General features: G+C 38.2%; 1 protein-coding gene across 2 annotated transcripts in view; it reads right to left on the bottom strand.

Annotated features, from left to right (window-relative positions):
• Nucleotides 1-18,227, bottom strand: part of adgra2 (adhesion G protein-coupled receptor A2) — a 70,894-nt gene that overhangs the window by 22,853 nt on the left and 29,814 nt on the right. Inside the window, exon 2 of one of the 2 annotated variants that reach the window (XM_057357538.1) lies at nt 16,838-16,909. In XM_057357538.1, the coding sequence (XP_057213521.1) occupies nt 16,838-16,909 (72 nt within the window). Of the gene's footprint in view, nt 1-14,939; nt 15,087-16,837; nt 16,910-18,227 lie in introns of those variants that run through there. The other variant, XM_057357539.1, reaches the window with a different exon arrangement.

Genomic DNA, 18,227 nt, shown 5'->3' with positions numbered 1-18,227 from the left:
ATCGGTCTCATAATTTTGAAATAAAAGTGGTCAAAAGTCTGAAAATCTGTGTGTAACTTTAAGGAACGTCACTACCAAACATCTTTTTTCTGCAATTAAGCAAACTGTTTTTGGCTTTATTCCATAAAATTTAGTTTTTATGTATGTACATCTGTTCAGAACTGTGCTTGCTAACCATGTGCTGATTAGCATCTTTGAGCTAGGCTCAAAAGTATTCAAAAATTGTCACTACCAAAACAGTCATGACCGTAACGTATCACTGGATATCATTGTTTTGGTAGTTACAAAAATTGTTTCGGTAGTGACAAAAAGGAACACTTGATCCTTTATTTGGGGAAATTCACAAAACTCCGTACAGTTTTGCAAATCATTAGTATTTTAGTATGTTTTAATACTAGTGATACAGTATGTGAGCTGTGGTTTTTCTACGTATTAGATATTTACTGTCAGATGTGTGTCTGCTATATGTGCTGGCTGCGTGCAACATAGTTAGTTATTTGTATTAACATAAAATGTTGAAAGTCTGATTCAGCTGTGCAAATTAAATATTGTTATCACTAAAACATTACCATTGCTAATGTGTGTGTCACGACCGAAACATGGGATGTTTGGCCAAAAATAAAGTACATTAAATTATCAACTAAGATGTTATGATAGTGTTTGGTTCAATGTATATATTAACTAATGAATCCTTAACTTTGAAATCAGTACGATCAATTTTATGCCTTTTACAAAGAAAGATTGGATTGAAAATACAACAAATATCATAAATTACACTTGAAATATTGTTAAAATTGTAACTGTTATTGATTTACATGTGAGAACATTTTTTAAAAATAACAAAAAATATATTTAAAAAGTAGATTTAAACAAAATCTTAATATGTAAATATAATCATTTTTATTAAATGATATATTATTGTGTTTCGTTAGTGACAAAAAATGGGGAGAGGAAGAATATTTCAAAACTTTCTGAAATTACAATATGAAAATTAACTGCACAATTACTAGAAATGTGTACCTTTGATATTATACAATTTGGAACTCTGATTTTGCACCAATTCTGTAGAATGGCCCATATACAGAGCACAAATGCATTGCATTTTCCTGTCCTCTTTTGATTGACAGGATCTATCGGCCCTGATCATCGGCTGTTTTAAACTATCGGCCGATGGTGTGAAAATTCGCTTTTATCGACTTTTACCATTGGCTGATATATCGGTGCATCTCTATTAAAAGCCCAAATATATAACTTTGGTATTTTTGTTTTATCTGGTTCACAACTGTTTTGTGACAATGAAATAGTATATACTTATTTTTAAATCTCTATGCTGAAATTTGTTCTGTTGTTCTGGCAGTGTTCAACACATGACAACAATAAACTGTATGTCTGTGTCCATGCTCATTCACAGTAATGTATCTTTGACACTCACAGTGAATGTGTCTAATAGCTCACCAACACTACAGCATGATATCATTGTGCTGAAAATGGCAATGAACATTAGTCAGGATGATAACAGATTAGCTGTAAATCTTAGCAGGGAACCAAGACATTCACACGGGGATGACAGAATGCAGAGCAGTGCTACACATGTCACATCCATATTACTTATTGGGAACTGCATGACTGACACATTAATAGCTATTAGAGTAAATACACAAGGGAAGAAAGTGACCATCAGACCATCAAGTTATCCATTGCTATATAGACACGTTGGATTTTTGAGTGTGTTAGCGGGTTGATGGCCGTTTAATGGTGTAGCCTGACAAATATAATAAAACCAACTTATGTCCTCGTGATAACATTTTAAAAAGAGATAACATTTTAAAAAGATGCCCTTACTAATATTGAAACAAATGCCTGTGTGTGTGTGCATGTGTGTGTGGGGGGGGGGGGAGGTTAAACCCTATGGTATGGGGACAAAATGTCCCCACAAAGATGGCAATATCCAAAATCCTTGTCCTTTTTTTGTCCCCATGAGGAAACAAGCTTATAAATCATACAGAATTAACTTTTTGAAAATTTAAAAGAGCAGGAAGTTTTTTGTGATTGTTAGGTTTAGGGGGTGGGTTAGGGGTAGGGAATATGATATACAGTTTGTACAGTATAAAAACCATTGCGTCTATGGAATGTCCCCATAAAACATGGAAACCCAACATGTGTGTGTGTGTGTGCCAGTAGCAGTGCTTTAGGAAAAGGAACAATAGCCATTTCCTGGCCAGCGTGTCCTAACCCTCATTAGCACTGTGATGAAAAGAGAGTCTCTACCCACTGTTTCCTCACACACACACACACACACACACACGGTCACAGTGTAGGTAAAGGTCAAATTAAAGTGTGTGAATGATCAACACAGACAGTCTCTTATCAGTGAGATGGGGAATGTGGAGCAGTGTAGACTGGGGCACAAACACACAACACAAGCGTGATGCTAGTGTTGTTGTTTTTTCATGGTTATTAAAATGCTCTTAAGCAGTTCCATGAACCTTCAAGAACTTCTTAAAAGACGTACAACAATCACTTATAATCAAAGCCAAAGCTTTGAAATACACTGACCCAGCCCAAAGTGGAGATTTGGAAAAATCTTGCCTATAGGTTTCCATAAACTGTGCCTAGAAATCCGTTCAGTCCACGTTTTCCATGTCAGTTTTATGTGTGAAATACCGTACAAGGTGATAAAATCACAGCCAGTTAGAGTATATTTAATGTTTATGATGCAGCTGCAGAGGGCAACAGTTTTTGCCTATTCATTTTCTCAAAAGGGATTTCTTTAATGAAGCATTTTATGCCATGTACCAGCTCCAGCAGATATTTAAAAACAAGATAAGAAAACAACAAAAATACAAAAACTACAGATAAAGATTTATAGGCTACGTATTGATTAAAAGAAAGAGCTGTGCATTATAGTGCATGTGAGTGTAAATGGGTTTTTTGCCTCGTGTCACTTCCCGTTCCTGCACAGGTTGTTTTAAGTTTATGTTACAGGTTTCCTTTCTAGTACAAAGCCTAATCCTTAGTGCACAGTAGTTGTATAACAAGTATCGTTACCAGTATTTTGTTGAGTAGGTAGCCTACTGTACACTGTAAATACATTGTAAGCACATGTTCTCATGTTGCATGTTTTATAGCTGTAATTTTCTGGCAGTTTCGCAAATTGATGATCTCTATTTAGAATGAGATGTTCTGCTGTTTGAAGATTTCCCAGATGGCTGGCGGATTCTTTATAAGCGTTAACAACCCGATAACTCATGATACTTCTGCCTTGAATATGATTTAAAAACTGTTGTACAAAGACATTTGTCCGTTCATTTCTTGTCGCATCACTTTTTGGTTATATAGGCGGTTAGGACCAAAACTCTGATTTACATGAAATAAATGTGATTTATTGCTTGAAACCTAAACACGTTACACCTGGTAAGAACACATTTCATCTCATAACACAGCTAAAGTTTGTCAAGAGAAGTTTACACAAACCCACATGACACACAGTTAAGCGCAGTCCAAAATTACACTTATCAAGCAACGGATAAACTGGCTTTGGTGAATAAATTATACATCCTATCCAGTTGGCCGGTAACTTTGTAAGGAATTGCAACATAACACATGGTTTAAGTTAAACTGTAAGAACGACAGTCTGACCCTAGCTGATTTACAGTAAGTGACATGACCGTCTACTACAGAAAGCATCTGTTGTGACTTTTACTTACTGTATGGGGAAAAGTTTTGCCTGAAGTTCTTTTCTCTCCAGAAGATCATGTGGCAACAGATGTGTATTATCTTTTAAATTAGGCTATGAAATTAAAAACTAAGAACAAATTATGCTAAGCCGTTTTGATATAAACCGTTTTGTGAGATTAGTTTGAATACGATGCTGTGAGGAACATGACCTATGGTGTTTCTAACAAATACAGAAAAGTGCAGAAGCTAGCTTAATAACAGCATTGTCACATGGGCAAAACATACATTTTAATTCAAAATAATACACAGAACAAAAAATGTATCTGTGGCAAAAAACTTAATGTTAGACTTTCATAAAACATCGATATAAAAGACGCCGTGATTAGACTAGAGTCCCACATACACTATAGGCCTGTCATAGAATATGGGCAAAAATATTTATAAAAAATAAATAAAAATAACAAAAAATAGTTGTTCTGCTCGATAATCTATTTCATTATTCTGTTGCTTTTAGTGGCTTTCTTGGGTGTGTGTTATATATGCGCCTGTTTATTTGTAGATGTAGGTGCAGATGGTGTCTCGCATCATTTCCTGTCCCCGCACAGGTTGTTTCTAGTTTATTTTACTGGTTTCCTTTCTCAACTTTTTAAAACACCGCATTTCCCATACGGCCTATGAAGGGGGGTGTAGAACTGACCCTGTACAACGTTCACTAACGCGCACATACACAGCATGTTACACAATGGGGTCCTTATAACGCTGCCCTGAAATTTACATCGACCCACCCCAACCCAAACAGGAAATCTGGATCTGCCTGCTTTTTATTTTTCCAGCTCATTTCCTGCTTTCCCTCTCCTTCCTCAGATTATTGGAATAGCTGTCCTCCATCCAGTCCTTCCTGAGTCAATGGCAACCGCATTATCATTTTAATTCAAGGAATGCTGTATTTGTGTACAGAAAGTGTAGTGCAGACCCAACTAAATTCATGACAGTCGTTGAAGTTACAGAAAATGAGGAGTCACTGAAATGTCAGACAACAAAATCACACACAATCTATCATAAATTTCATGCATATATATCTCAAATTTATATGTAATATTTTAACAACAAGATAACCGGAACTTCCTTTTCCACATTTAGACTGTAATATTTAGCAAATTAAAAGATTCGGTTCAATTTAATATGTGAAGATCAGACCATGCAACGTTTCCAGACCAGGATGTAATTTTAGCAGAAACTTCACTATACCTATATAAAAATAGTGTGCTTTATTTAAGATCTACATTTCCGTGGTTAATGTTGATTATATATTTGCTCAGTCTTGTCCAATTGCAGAACGAAGGGACAATGCCAAGATAAACGCTGGAGCCTGGATTGTGGAAAATTGCTCAGACGTGAGCTAGAAATGTGCAGACTTCAAGAAATGCAGATAAATTAGGCACATGGATTTGAAAATGACTATTTGTGTTTTTAGGATATTCTTTCACTTGGCTTGGACTGTCATTATATAATATAAATATACAGTAATTTTCCTATGCAGGTTGCTTTTAGATGATTGATGTACCTTTTACCCGACTTTACATTGACCGTTATGGAATTCAACTATTCTTAACTATAGAATAAACTGACGTAAGCTCACATATCAGGAAAAAAGGAATCTCCTATGTATCACTAACTGTCCTTAAACCAAGCAGATATTTTCAAAAACTCAGATTAAAGGGATACTAACTTCACCCAAAAATGTTTACTCACCTTCGAGTTGTTCCAAATCTGTATACGTTTCTTTGTTCTGATGAACACAGAGAAAGATATTTGGAAGAATGCTTTAAACCAAACAGATCTTGCCCCCCATTGATTCCCATAGTAGGAAAAATTACTTCATCGTCTTTTTTTGTTCTGTTGAACACCAAAGAAGACATTTCGAAGAATGTAGGACAGCAAACAGTTCTGGGGCACTTTTGACTACCATTGTATTCTTTCCTACTATGGTAGTCAATGGGGGCAAAATCTGTCTGGTTATAAGCATTCTTCCAAATATCTTTCTCTGTGTTCATCAGAACAAATCAATTTAAACAGATTTGGAACAACTCGAAGGTGAGTAAATGATGAATTTTCAATTTTGAGTGAAGTATCCCTTTAACAACAAATAAAGATGCAATGATCAGGCCACAGATATGAGCCCGGCCTAAAATTGTTTGGTATTACAGAACTGAAGCTTTGTCACTAAGCCACCGTGAGCACAAAGAAACAGCTGTCTAACAGCACAGAGAACACAAAATATCGGTCAATGAATGGAAGACAATCACAAGCTGTGTGAATACTGCTGCATGTGGGTGGACTTTGAGATTTGAAACAGAGAAAAAAATAAAAAGGATTTCTTGTGATTTTGAAGGAAGGAAACTTGAAAACTTTATACAAAAAGCACAACTCATCAATGAAAACGAAAAAGTTAAGATAAACAGGAAATCTTGTTTAAAAAGCCAAAATTGGAAAATGTTTTTTAATCCAATTTATGTTGTTACATATTCAACTGTTATATTCAGTTCATTTTATGTATTTTACTTAGTGCATCAGCACAGAAATCTATATTTGATTGAAATTTGCCTAATAAAAGTGGACATGTTGAATCAAAAGAGCATGCAAGTCTTTCAGATTTAGTCAAATGAACAGCGAGTCTACAATGCCACAGTGTTTCTGTAGCTCAACTATGACGCTAACAACCTATAGGTCATGGGTTCAATTTCCAGCATGCACAGCCCAATAAAATACATACCATGAATTTAAGTTGCCTTGTATAAAAGCATCGACCAAATAACTGTAAATACAAACATTAGTACATTACACCACAGTTCCACCTCCAAAATCTGCTGCAGATGCAGATATCTACGTATATTTCACGCATACTGTAACTCAAATTCTTTTTTTTTTTAAACTTTTTTAAGCATGCTACATTTTACACAAAAATAAATAACAATTTTTAAACAACGCTTTGCATTTTTGGAAAATGTACATTCATTTGAGTTGTACAAACACATAAAAAGCACCCTTTCGTCAGCTCCATCGCACCGATTCCTTGGTGTGAACGTATGCTCTCTATCGGTCCGTCCTGCTTTTCCTTTTCGTGAAAAGCCCGGACGCTATCAGATCCAGCTAGCAATATAAACACACCCACACCAGCACATATACACAGCCACACAAACACACCCCTCGCCTTGAGTTTATCTAACAGTCACATCTGGAGTCTATCAGCTGCGGCAGTCTGCCCCCCTTCCTCCGCACACACTCCCCTCTGTTCCTCCTCTCCGCCGCTCCTTTAACACTTTCTTCCCCACATCGCTACTGGATACACAGGCCTGTGATAACTGAGCAACTGAATATTCAGCCCTGTCATGATTCTGTCATGATAATATGGTCATTGTGAAATTAGAAGTCATCCTATTCCTTTTTGCAATGCACATTCCTGGTCTGTTTGTTTCATTCGATATTAAATATGACAGTTTCCTACTTGGAAAAGTTCAACAGAATGCCATTAAAAGTCAGACTTCCAACTAGGAAAAATGTGCGGATGTACCTAAAATTTGAATTCTCGAGATATTTTCAATATAATACTCAATATACATTGTGATATGTTGCTTTTGGTATAGAATAATTTAAAAAAGAGATTTTGATAATGACGTGTTACCTTTTGCGCTATTCGTAAGACTTATAAGGGGAGTAAAATTTCCTATTGGTGCTGACTTTGGCACATTCATCTTAATTTTCAATATTAGTTGATATTCACAAAATTATCTTTAGCACATTTATCTCAATAATATTTTTCTAATGCTTTTCACAATATTTCACAGTAACAAAGCAGTAAATACAGAGAAGAGAGGTACTGTACATACAAAACTAACTAAATAATAGGTGATTAAATATATAGGATTTAATGTATATGCATTATTACAAAATACAAGAACATTGTCTGTTCCACCATTATATTCATTAAACAAATGAATCAAAATAAACCCGTGTATATTTTTCACAAGACGTATTTAATAGGCTACCCGTGTTAACTGTATAAAGTTGTCTACAATATTGTAAGCAGAACGTTTATTTTAGAGTGCTATTAAGAAAATATGCATATCGAGTATAAAAAATAAAAAATATATGCTGTATATATTCCCCATTCAGCCCTATTGGAAATATACAGATTTTTATGAGATGTGGGTGCACATAAATCATTCTAATATATGAACACATTTAATGAGAAACACTCACATTGAATAAAATAATGCACTCATGATCGAGTCAAAGTTATGTAATATTTAAACCAGTTTAGCAATGTATGCAGAGACAGCTGTTTAAAACACGATATTGTTATTAACACACCTGCACAACATATGCTAGCATCATACTGCACTGTAACATTACACGGCTCACCGGCATGAGTGATTCTGATTGATCAGTTGTGGCATTTAGCGATCAGATATTTCTAAATAATCACTACCAACGCTGCATACATACCTGACAGTGCATCCTTGTGTTCTGTCTCTACACAGTCTTTACAAGCTCAAAAAATAACTGCAACTAACAAAAAACATGCACATACTGTATATTTATGCATTTGTTAAGTAGCAGTGAAATAAGTGGAATAATGTACAGTCTGACAGTCATTATCACAGCCCTTAGATTGATGTTTTTTTGTGATACTGTCCAGACGACTTACTGTACATCACCCTCAGAAATTTGGTTGTTAGGAGCCACCTACTGTATGATGACAACCCAAGAGCTCTGAAGCTTCAGTAGAGTTACACCTGAATCACAAACATGATGTCTGTTTTATTTATTGTCACAATATACCGGTATTGTCTATAACAATGATATAAAAAAACACAATTATCAATATTGTGTTAACACATATCCTAATATGTGTTCGTAAACTATTCGGTTCCAATTAAACATTTGCCTGTGAACCGGAAGTTGCGATAGTCTTTACGTCCGTATTTTAACGCATTTCCGAGTGAAATGGAATTTCGAATGAGAACAATAGTGGCCGTGGCTTTCGTCTTTCTCTGCGATTTGATTGGATGTGTGTTGCATTTTGAAATGGAGCTGGCAGCAGGCTGACAGTTGAAAGGGAGGAGTTAACGGATGCTCCGCCCAAGCCGTGTAACATACGTCATTTAAGATGGATAGTTAGTCACTACAGGACAGAAGTGCATTTTCATATTTTAACTGAAGATTATGAGGGCACACAAATTTTAAAAGAGAATGACCCACATTGATAAACTATTTACAATAAACGCTGCAATTTTTCATGAAAAAAAATAGGCAGTGTAATTTTTTATTTCACTGGGACTTTAAGAGACACAGTAAGACCCAAAGCCATTGAAAAACAGAGTTACGACACTCTCATAGACCTCATGAAGAATACAATGCGGAAGTTCCAACCACTGCACTGAAGCCCATTCATTCATAACGGCATGTTTATACATTTCAACAAGTTGGGAGACATATCTTATATTTATAGATCTTATATTCATATTACTTTCCAGACAAAATGCTGCTATAAATATATAGTCAATGTAGTAATCAGTGTACACAATATGCTTATATGCAAAATTTATGCAAATATATTTGCTGTTGTCTGTCCCACAAAAATCCATTCAAATAGGTTGACAGCACAGATTTGTATGAACCATGAACCACACACCAGCTAGATCGAGTGCCGTAACTCTGTTTTTCAACGGCTCTGGTTAGACCCAAACACTCTCTCTGCCTCCCTACAATTGCATTTTAAGTGTGATTCTTTTTCCAAATGAAAGACAAATACAAAATAAACAAAATTGAAGATGAATTTGACTGATAGCATTATATATTTATAATAAAGTGCTTAGTCACCCTGATATGACATGACAATGCCATGATTTTTGGCCACGATAACGTGCCGTGAAAAGCTGATATCGTGACAGCCCTAGTTAAAAGAAAGTATCACAATACTCTCTGGTTAAATCAATCCAGGATTTGTAAGACTTGTAATCACATAAGAAGTTAATTGAATCCACATCTGTCTTGGTCTGGCTGTTTATTAACGGAAAGATGGTGAAATTCACCGCCACTACCCTTAGGATTTTATAAGAGTGACCAACACACACAAACACGCGCGCACCCACGCACACGCACACGCATACACACACACACACACACACACACACACTGAACTCCCTCGCTGGCTAAGGTCATGTGCTTACCTCCATTGGAAACAATGTTAATCATAACGCCAAACACAACATCATGAACCCTATGTTATATTAGTCGGTTCACCATCCTCGCATTCTCTCTCGTCTCTTGAGACGCGCTTCAGGCTCTGAGGGACTGGAATAAACTGCTATGTTTTCTCTGCATAATTTCTTTGGATGGAACATTCGGCTCGCAAATTCTACTAGGTTACAGTGGCTCTGTTCCAAACCTAGCTAGCGGCCTACCTAGACAGCATTCATAAGCATTTGGATGTGGTTCTGACAGAAAGGCTTTTCCAATAGGTGGGGAGCCTGGCATGGTGTGTTTTTGCTCCCAAAGTGTTTTGGTGTCCTCATGAGGCGTCTTAACTAGATTGACTAGCAAGTCGACCAGCTCAGTCAACAAAACTAGATCGGTCACATTATAAGCACTTAATAGATTAACGCATTTTGGTGGCAGGTCTGATTCGGCTTGCAGGCCAAAGTTTTCATTCATTCATTCATTCATTCTCTCTTTCTCCAAATACATTAAAAAGTAACAAGATCATTAACAGATTTATGATAATAAAAATCGACCAAAACTCTTGATTTCACCAGATTACAAAACAAGACTACCAAATTCTGACTTACATTTTGTTCTATTTTATTTTTCCTACTAACATAAGTGGCCAACTTTGCTTGGCCCGACACAAAATTCAAAAGTTGGTGTTGTAATGAGGTTCTGTGTTTGAGGGTGAATAGATTTTTACCCATACTTTATGATTATTTTTTGGATTTATCATTTTGGATGTTTGTGTATGGTAATGAAGGGTTGTATTGTGTATGTATGGTAGATGTTTTTTGTAATAAAGGTTTTGTTAAATCTCTCTCTCTCTCATTATTCTCATTACCTCTGCTCAAATCAGTACCGGACAGGCTGCTGTGATCTGTTCACACACTTTTTAGAGTTGACGCTCATTAGCAGGGTCCAACCTCATTAGAAGATCTTTGTGTGTGTGTGTGTGTGTGTGTGTGCGTGTGTGTGTGTGTGTGTGTGCGTGTGTGTGCGTGTGTGTGCATGTGTGTGTGCGTGTGTGTGTGCATGTGTGTGTGTGTGTGTGTGTGTGTACACATCTCTGTGGCAATGTGCCGTTTTGAGGTACATTGCTGGGTGGAAAATTTAATTTAGCAGATCAAGGGAAAAAAAACAGGGTTCGTGTCGGGGTTCAGGTGAAATTGCTTTTTTCATACATACTATACAGTATCATGTGTGCTTGTGAATGTGTGAACGACACAAAGACACGCACACAGACACATGTGGCCTTCTAGAAGCTGTACAGCAGCCGCTGTGTTCTATAAGGGTATAAAACAAACATGGCTAAACGTCGCTCTCATTGGGTGGTTTGGCGAGCTATGAAGGACTTCTTTTCTTTGAGGAGGTCTGCTTTAATGAAAGGGAGAACTGTGAGAGGAGCTACCAGAGAACCAACGCTGGACTCTCCTCCTGCCCTTCAGCAATACTGTACTGCACAGCTGGTTTCATACAGGGGTGAACTGAAGAGAATTTTTTTCTTACATCTTTACATCTATTTCAATATTCTTTTAAGTCTAGAGAGAGTAATCTTACTGACTGTGTGATACCTGAATGATGTGGGTTTGGTTAAGTAGGTGCAACATTTTAATGCAGAAATCTTTTATAGAGTTGCACATATTTTCTGAATTAAAGATAAGCTTGTTATAGCTCAATCTGGAAATTTAGATGCTTCCTTGTTTGGAATAATCTGAATTTCCATTATTAGAGCATGCAAGGGTATTATTTTGTGTGGTTATGTACCTGTAAATGTAGCAAATTGTTTCGCACAAGACATTTTATTTAAAAATGCATCCCAATGACAAGCATTCCACACGTTCCATTTGTAACGTTTTTATTTGACCTGAACTGCATTTATAATGCAAAGGTTTCTGGCAACAAAAACAATCATGATTTAATTTTACAGGATTATTTTGTCTGAGCCTTAAACAGTCATTCTGCTACTGTACTTTTAGGACTTTCTGTATTTATAAATGCCAAACGACTGGCTGAAGGCAGAAATATACTTTGAATGAATGTAGTTTTTGTTCTTCGTTTGGGGACAGAACAAAGCATGAATAGGCTGAGCAGTTAGATACTGTTTTCAAACATACCAACACCACCTTTTTGTTACAGTATGTGCAATAGCCACAAAACGCATGACAATTGAGTATAATTCAAGGGGTTTTAAGTCCACAGGAACAGAACAAGAACACACGTAACACAAATTATAGCCAACAATGAACTGAGGAAAACATGGGGTTTAAATACGTGGGGAACATGGAGAACATAATCAGACTAAACAGAAACAGGTGCGAGGGTCACCGCGGGTCCGGAGGGCCAAGGCGAAGCAGACGGCTCAGGCGACCGAGGCAGAGGCGGGGACCTGGAAGACCGTGGCAGAGCCAGAGCAACCAAGGATGAAGGTGGAGCCGGAGGGAAGGAGGAGCCTGACACAGCCAAAGGGGCAGAGTGACGAGGCGTAGCCAGAGGATTGGAGCCCCGAGGCGGCGGATGGTCGACAACTGACCAAGGCGGAGCCGGATGGACGAGGGAGCCTGGTGGAGCTGGTGGGATGATGGACCACGGTGGAGATGAGGCAGGTGCCAAGGTGTAGCCGCTGGGTCGGAGGGCCGAGGTGGAGTCTGGGTCTCGGAGGCTGAGACATGGGATACTCAACCCCAAGGTAGTTGGCGGCTGAAGATCCTGAAGCTCAACCGACCCACCGGTGCTGACATGCTGAGGGTGAGCTGAGGGGTCTCCGGATGCCAGCAGACCCAGGCCAGACGGACTGGCTGATGACATTCTCACGCACCTGGTCAGACGTGTGTTGAGGCTCAGGCTCCGGGGCGATGACGGGCTCAGTCGAGGGCTCGCGTGCTGGGTCACGGTGGGCAGAGGCTCTCCGTCTGCGGTGGGCTCTGGCAGACGCTCCATGTAGCAGAGTGATGGATCCTGGCTGGTCTCTGGGTTGAGAGCGGGGCTGGAGATGTCGGGCAAATGAAAAAGTCCATTATTCTCCAGCACCCACTCCACAAAAGCGGCGAATTCCTCCCGTGGTCCATTCGATGGGAGGCGTGCCTTACACCGCTCGCTCAGTTCGTAAGTTCGTAAGGCACGCCAGATCTAAAAAGTCCCTGGTGTGGTCCTTCAGCGAACAGTCTCCCTGCTCCAGGCAGATGAGCTTGACGGACGATGAGGAGCTAAGAAAGGCAGCTTAAAAAGGACATAGTCTAGTATGTGTTGTATCAATGATGGTTGACATTGATTAGCTGCACCTGATGTGATTGGCTGATGTAAGTTGGACTAACGTGACCTGCCAGAACTGACGCTATGCTTGATATCATCTCCAGATGCTCACATATGTCAATGCTAAAAAACTGTTCTTCTTAAGGCAGTGCAATCCGGCACTACATTTAAAATGAGTCTGAGACCCAAATTAAACCAAACAATACCTTGTTTATCTTTGTACAGTCCTGATCTGTGTGATTTTACAGAAACACATGTCTTAAGACCAGAGATCGAGAGCTATTTAGACAATATTTAGAGCCTTGAAGCCACGCCAAAACAATTTGAGTGAGATGTCCATAATAGGATGCAAAGCACCCAACACATAAGAGAGAGAGAGAGAGAGACACAGCCAGACAAAAATAGTCATAGAGGTAAAGTTTTTTCTTTTGTAATATCAATAACACATGTGTCATGATAAAAATGCTTTGACATCACTTATAGTAAAATACTGCTGGAAACTGGAAGAAATTTGGAGTGTATGTATTTATCAAGAGTCTGATACATCTGTTATTAATACTTGTACTGTATAAAAACATTCATATTAAACATAACACGTTTTTGCTTTTGGGAAACAGAGAAAGAGTGGTGACCTGGGAAACTACTGACTGCTGCGCACAGATAAGATACACTCGCACAAGCACGCTACACTACATGCACAGCCTGAATACTGGAAACAATGACCAGAGATGCGTGCACGCTCACAAACGCACACCAAACTCTTGCATCAAAACAAGAATAAACAGTGCAACAATGGAGAAATACACATGCACATACACTATAACACATTGCACACACATCACGCAGGCCTGTCACTCCGCAGGAGGTTGAGGCCCAGGGCATGCTGGAAAATATGTTTGTCACAAATTATACAATCAACTCGGATCATGTTCTCAAGAGTGAAGTCATTTAATCTTTTATCAGAAAATCTGTATTTATGAAGGATTTGTTTAATTGGTTCTTAATATTTTAAGACCCCAAGACAGGTTTCGGGTATTTGATTTATGATTCATTTGTAAATTTAATGTCTCTTATACAAACATTTTAACTTGCATTTATGGATTAAGGTTTGAGTTTATGACTCTGGTAATATGGTTACTGTGTCTTTAAGAAAATAATAACTATCATTATTATAATACTAAAGACATATAATATCAAAGTATCTTTTAGTCAGTGTCCAGTGAAACACCCACTACTCTTTAGTCATTTAAATGTTCTTTACGTCCAGTGAAACAGCGGCTCCCCTCATCGGTTTAACCCCGATCCCAGTGCCTGTTTGTGGGCACGGCTCCAGTTTCTCTGCTCTTTGACCTCTGGTTTTCCTTTGGGGTCTCATCTGCACTTGCAAAAACAAGCAAATCAGATTCTTTTACCCCCCAAAAAACACCTACACACAGAGAACAGCCCTGTCTTACACACACACGCTGATCACTGCACACGTGCACATGTGTGTGAACACACACACGTGTACACACTGATGACCTCACATACGGCCAAATGTAATCAGACACATGCTCATAGACCCATATGCAAAACGCAAAAAGTCAAAAGTCTTTGTCAATATTATCTTAGCAATGAAAAAAAAAAGTTCTTTCAAACATAATTGCAGTGCATTAAACACATGGTCAACAGTGCATATAATAAATAATTTTAACTTATAATGGTTACAAGTATTCACAAATAATTATAAGTAACACACTCACATGAAGTAGTGTTGCCAAAGAAAACAGCCACGTTATATTCAGTGTTACATGACAATGCCGCAGGTCAACCAGCAACTTAAACACCACATATTTCTTTCTCCCACAATCCCTAGCAGACTCCCCTCTCCTCTGCATCGTCTGTTATCTCACCAGACAGTTTTTCACAGCGAGATATATGAAGGTGTAATGAGACTCTTTCCTCTAGAGTTTTGTGATAGCCACACTTACTGACTCGACCTCCCTACTGTAACGTCAGCCTGTAAATTATTTCCTGTGCTAATGGACAGCTGGCCACAGATTTCATCAACTGTTGTTCTCTAAACATGGAATTTTCCATTAAAACAGATCTCAAACCGCTGTTTCAGACCAAATTTCACATGACCCTTAAGTGTAAACAGTTTATCTTTTAAAGTGTAGTGTAATACATTGTGCTATGTATACTATGGCATGTACAGTATCTTTGTCATTCATTTCAAAGTGATAGTTCACCCAAAAATGAAAATTCTGTCATCATTTACTCACCCTTTCTTCCTTGAACTCAAAAGAAGATATTTTGAAGAATGTTGGTAAGCAAAAACCGTTGGTCCCCATTGACTTTTACTGTATGGACACAAAACCAATAGAAGTCAATGGGGACCAAAGGTTTTTCGTAACCGACATTCTTCAAAATATCTTCTTTTGTGTTTTGCAGAAGAAAGTCATACAGGTTTAAAATGTCAAGAGGCTTAGTAAACGATGACAGAATTTTTGTTTTTGGGTAAACTACCCCATGTTTAGGGCATACAGCAAACACTTCACTTTATTACATGATGATTGCACAACAAAGAGCCAAAACTGTAAAGTAGATTGAAAATTCATATTTTTACTGATAAACCACTGAAAAAACATCAGGAAAGAAACCGGCATTGCTTTTCTCTTCAAGAGTAACTATTACAATGTCCTTAAAATTACATGTCATGCAGTGTGTAATGTTGCTGTGTGTAAATGGAAAGCAGTTATTGGCAGTAGTAATAAGCAGAAGTTATTGGCTTGGGAAAAAAGGAGTCGGCTCTGAATCACGCAAACTAGTCGTCTGTCGTTCTAATTTCAGTTCAGATTTGTGTCACTCTGTGTAATGCCGGCCTACGTTCCATTTGCGACACTGCACGCGGTAGACCAATCACAGCAGACTAGACCATCTGACCAATCAGATCAGAGTAGGCTGACAGAAAAGAGGGGATTAGACAGATGAATCGCCGAACGAATCATTTGAGAGTCAGTCAAGAAGTAAGGCAACAATAACTGCCTATTATTAGAAAATGAACGTTTTTTACACCGTGTATGTACATAAACATGTTGTTGGACACTCCATAAACCAAAGTAGGACCTTAAAAATCACAAAATATGTACTCTTTAAAGCTGGTTGACCAAAAACTGACAGCATTCAAGACCAGCATTCAAAACAACAGGTCATGCCTTGGTCACACTAGACCTTTCGTTCCACTGACGTTCATTCAAGCATGCAAATGTGGCAGACCAGAAACGCAGGCTCACGTGAGTCACAAAATGTGCCTTTCTCTGCGTTCCAAAGGTCAAGTTTGTTGAATTATGAACTGTGAATGCATATCATCTGAAGATGTGTGAGCCATAATAGATTGATACATCCCAATGTGACATTTTCAGGTTAAGGAAACACTGAAAACTGCTGTATTAAACAATACCAAAATACCAAAAACAACAAGAACAGTTGAATTAAATCCAAATCTGTGTTTATCAGCGTTTTTTAATGGTTGCTGCTTATGTTTGTGCATTTTAAAGTCCGGCGACCGTAGCATCAGTTATATCTATGCTCGTGACTGTTGAAGAACATCTGGCAAGCCCTAATAATAAAGATGCTGTTGAGAAAGAGGTTTACTTACAGTTTCTCGAGGGAGTACAAGCCAGCGAAGGAGCCATTTTTCAGAACACGGATGCGGTTGTTGCTTAGATTTCTGTGTAAATGAAAGAAAGGCAAAAACACATGGGTCAGCTTGATGACAGGCACTGAACACACATTCACAGACAGCGACGTGATATGAAATCCACTCATGCATCCAAAGAAAACAGTCCCACAGCACATGCTGTCATAAAGACTCACTAACACACCTGCTGAACCAACACACACACACTCATGTCCAAAAAAAAGCAAATCTACAGTAAACACCCTGACACAAGCATGCTTATGTGACCAGAGGATCTCAAATGCACATGTTCTTGCCAATTTCTGCATTTGCTGCCTATAAACCTCACAATCTCAGGGAAAATGCTATAAAAGGGGCCCATTGAGATATGTTGCACACAGTTTTGAGACTGTTACAAAGAAATGATGGAGGTGCCTTCATCCATACAGCTTACAGTATATGGGGTATTATATAGTACAGTGTGCAGAGTGAAAGAACCGGCCCAAACACAAGTTCAGGGACCCGACAGCCACTGCGGCATTAACATCATAGCGGGCTGTTTCCAATTAATCCTCACAGTTTAATGGAGGGTTGGAAAGGGGGGATGAGAAACAAGCGAGGGCACGAGGAAGAGGAGGGGGAGGAAGTGATAATCTTGATAATCACACTGGATACATTTTTACATCAAAAGGAAGTCGGGGTCCACATCAAACGCACGCCCGGCTCTTTGCCACAACAATTATCCCTTTTGCCATTGGCTAATGGGCCTCAAACCAGCAAGCGTCTTATCAGAGAAGGGAAAGAACAGAGAAAGGAAGAGGAAGAGAGCAGGTCAGAGTTTGGATGGTGCATGGTACACTATTTAAAAAAGGTGCTTAAAAGGTTCTTCACAGCGATGCCATAGAAGAACCATTTTTGGTTCCACAAAGAACCATCTCTGTCTTACTTTTTTGTAATCTAAAGAACCTTTTTTCGCCACAAAAAAGATCTCCTTTTGTGTTCTGCGGAAGAAAGAAAGTCATACAGGTTTGAAATGACAAGAGGGTGAATAAATAATGACAGAATTTTCATTTTTGGGTAAACTGTCACTTTAACAGCGCAGGTTGTTTCGATTACCAGGGAACACAAAAACAGATTTAAAAAAATCATTTCAATGCATTAAACTTATAAAAAAAGTATAGTTGGAATGCATTGTCAGTCACATCGGGTTAAGGTTTCTGCTGATAATATGTAAATGTAGACACCGAGAATACCTAGCTGACAACATACACATTAACTTTTTTAACCCAAAATGTAAATATATTCTATGATCTATAATCTTTATATTAAATGTATTTTTACATTTACAGTACATTAAAACTATGATTAT

Source organism: Triplophysa rosa, linkage group LG17 (assembly GCF_024868665.1).
Source record: "Triplophysa rosa linkage group LG17, Trosa_1v2, whole genome shotgun sequence".
In the NCBI taxonomy this organism is placed as follows: domain Eukaryota; kingdom Metazoa; phylum Chordata; class Actinopteri; order Cypriniformes; family Nemacheilidae; genus Triplophysa; species Triplophysa rosa.
Note: the sequence above shows the minus strand (reverse complement) of the source record. Positions and strands in the feature narration are given on the sequence as shown.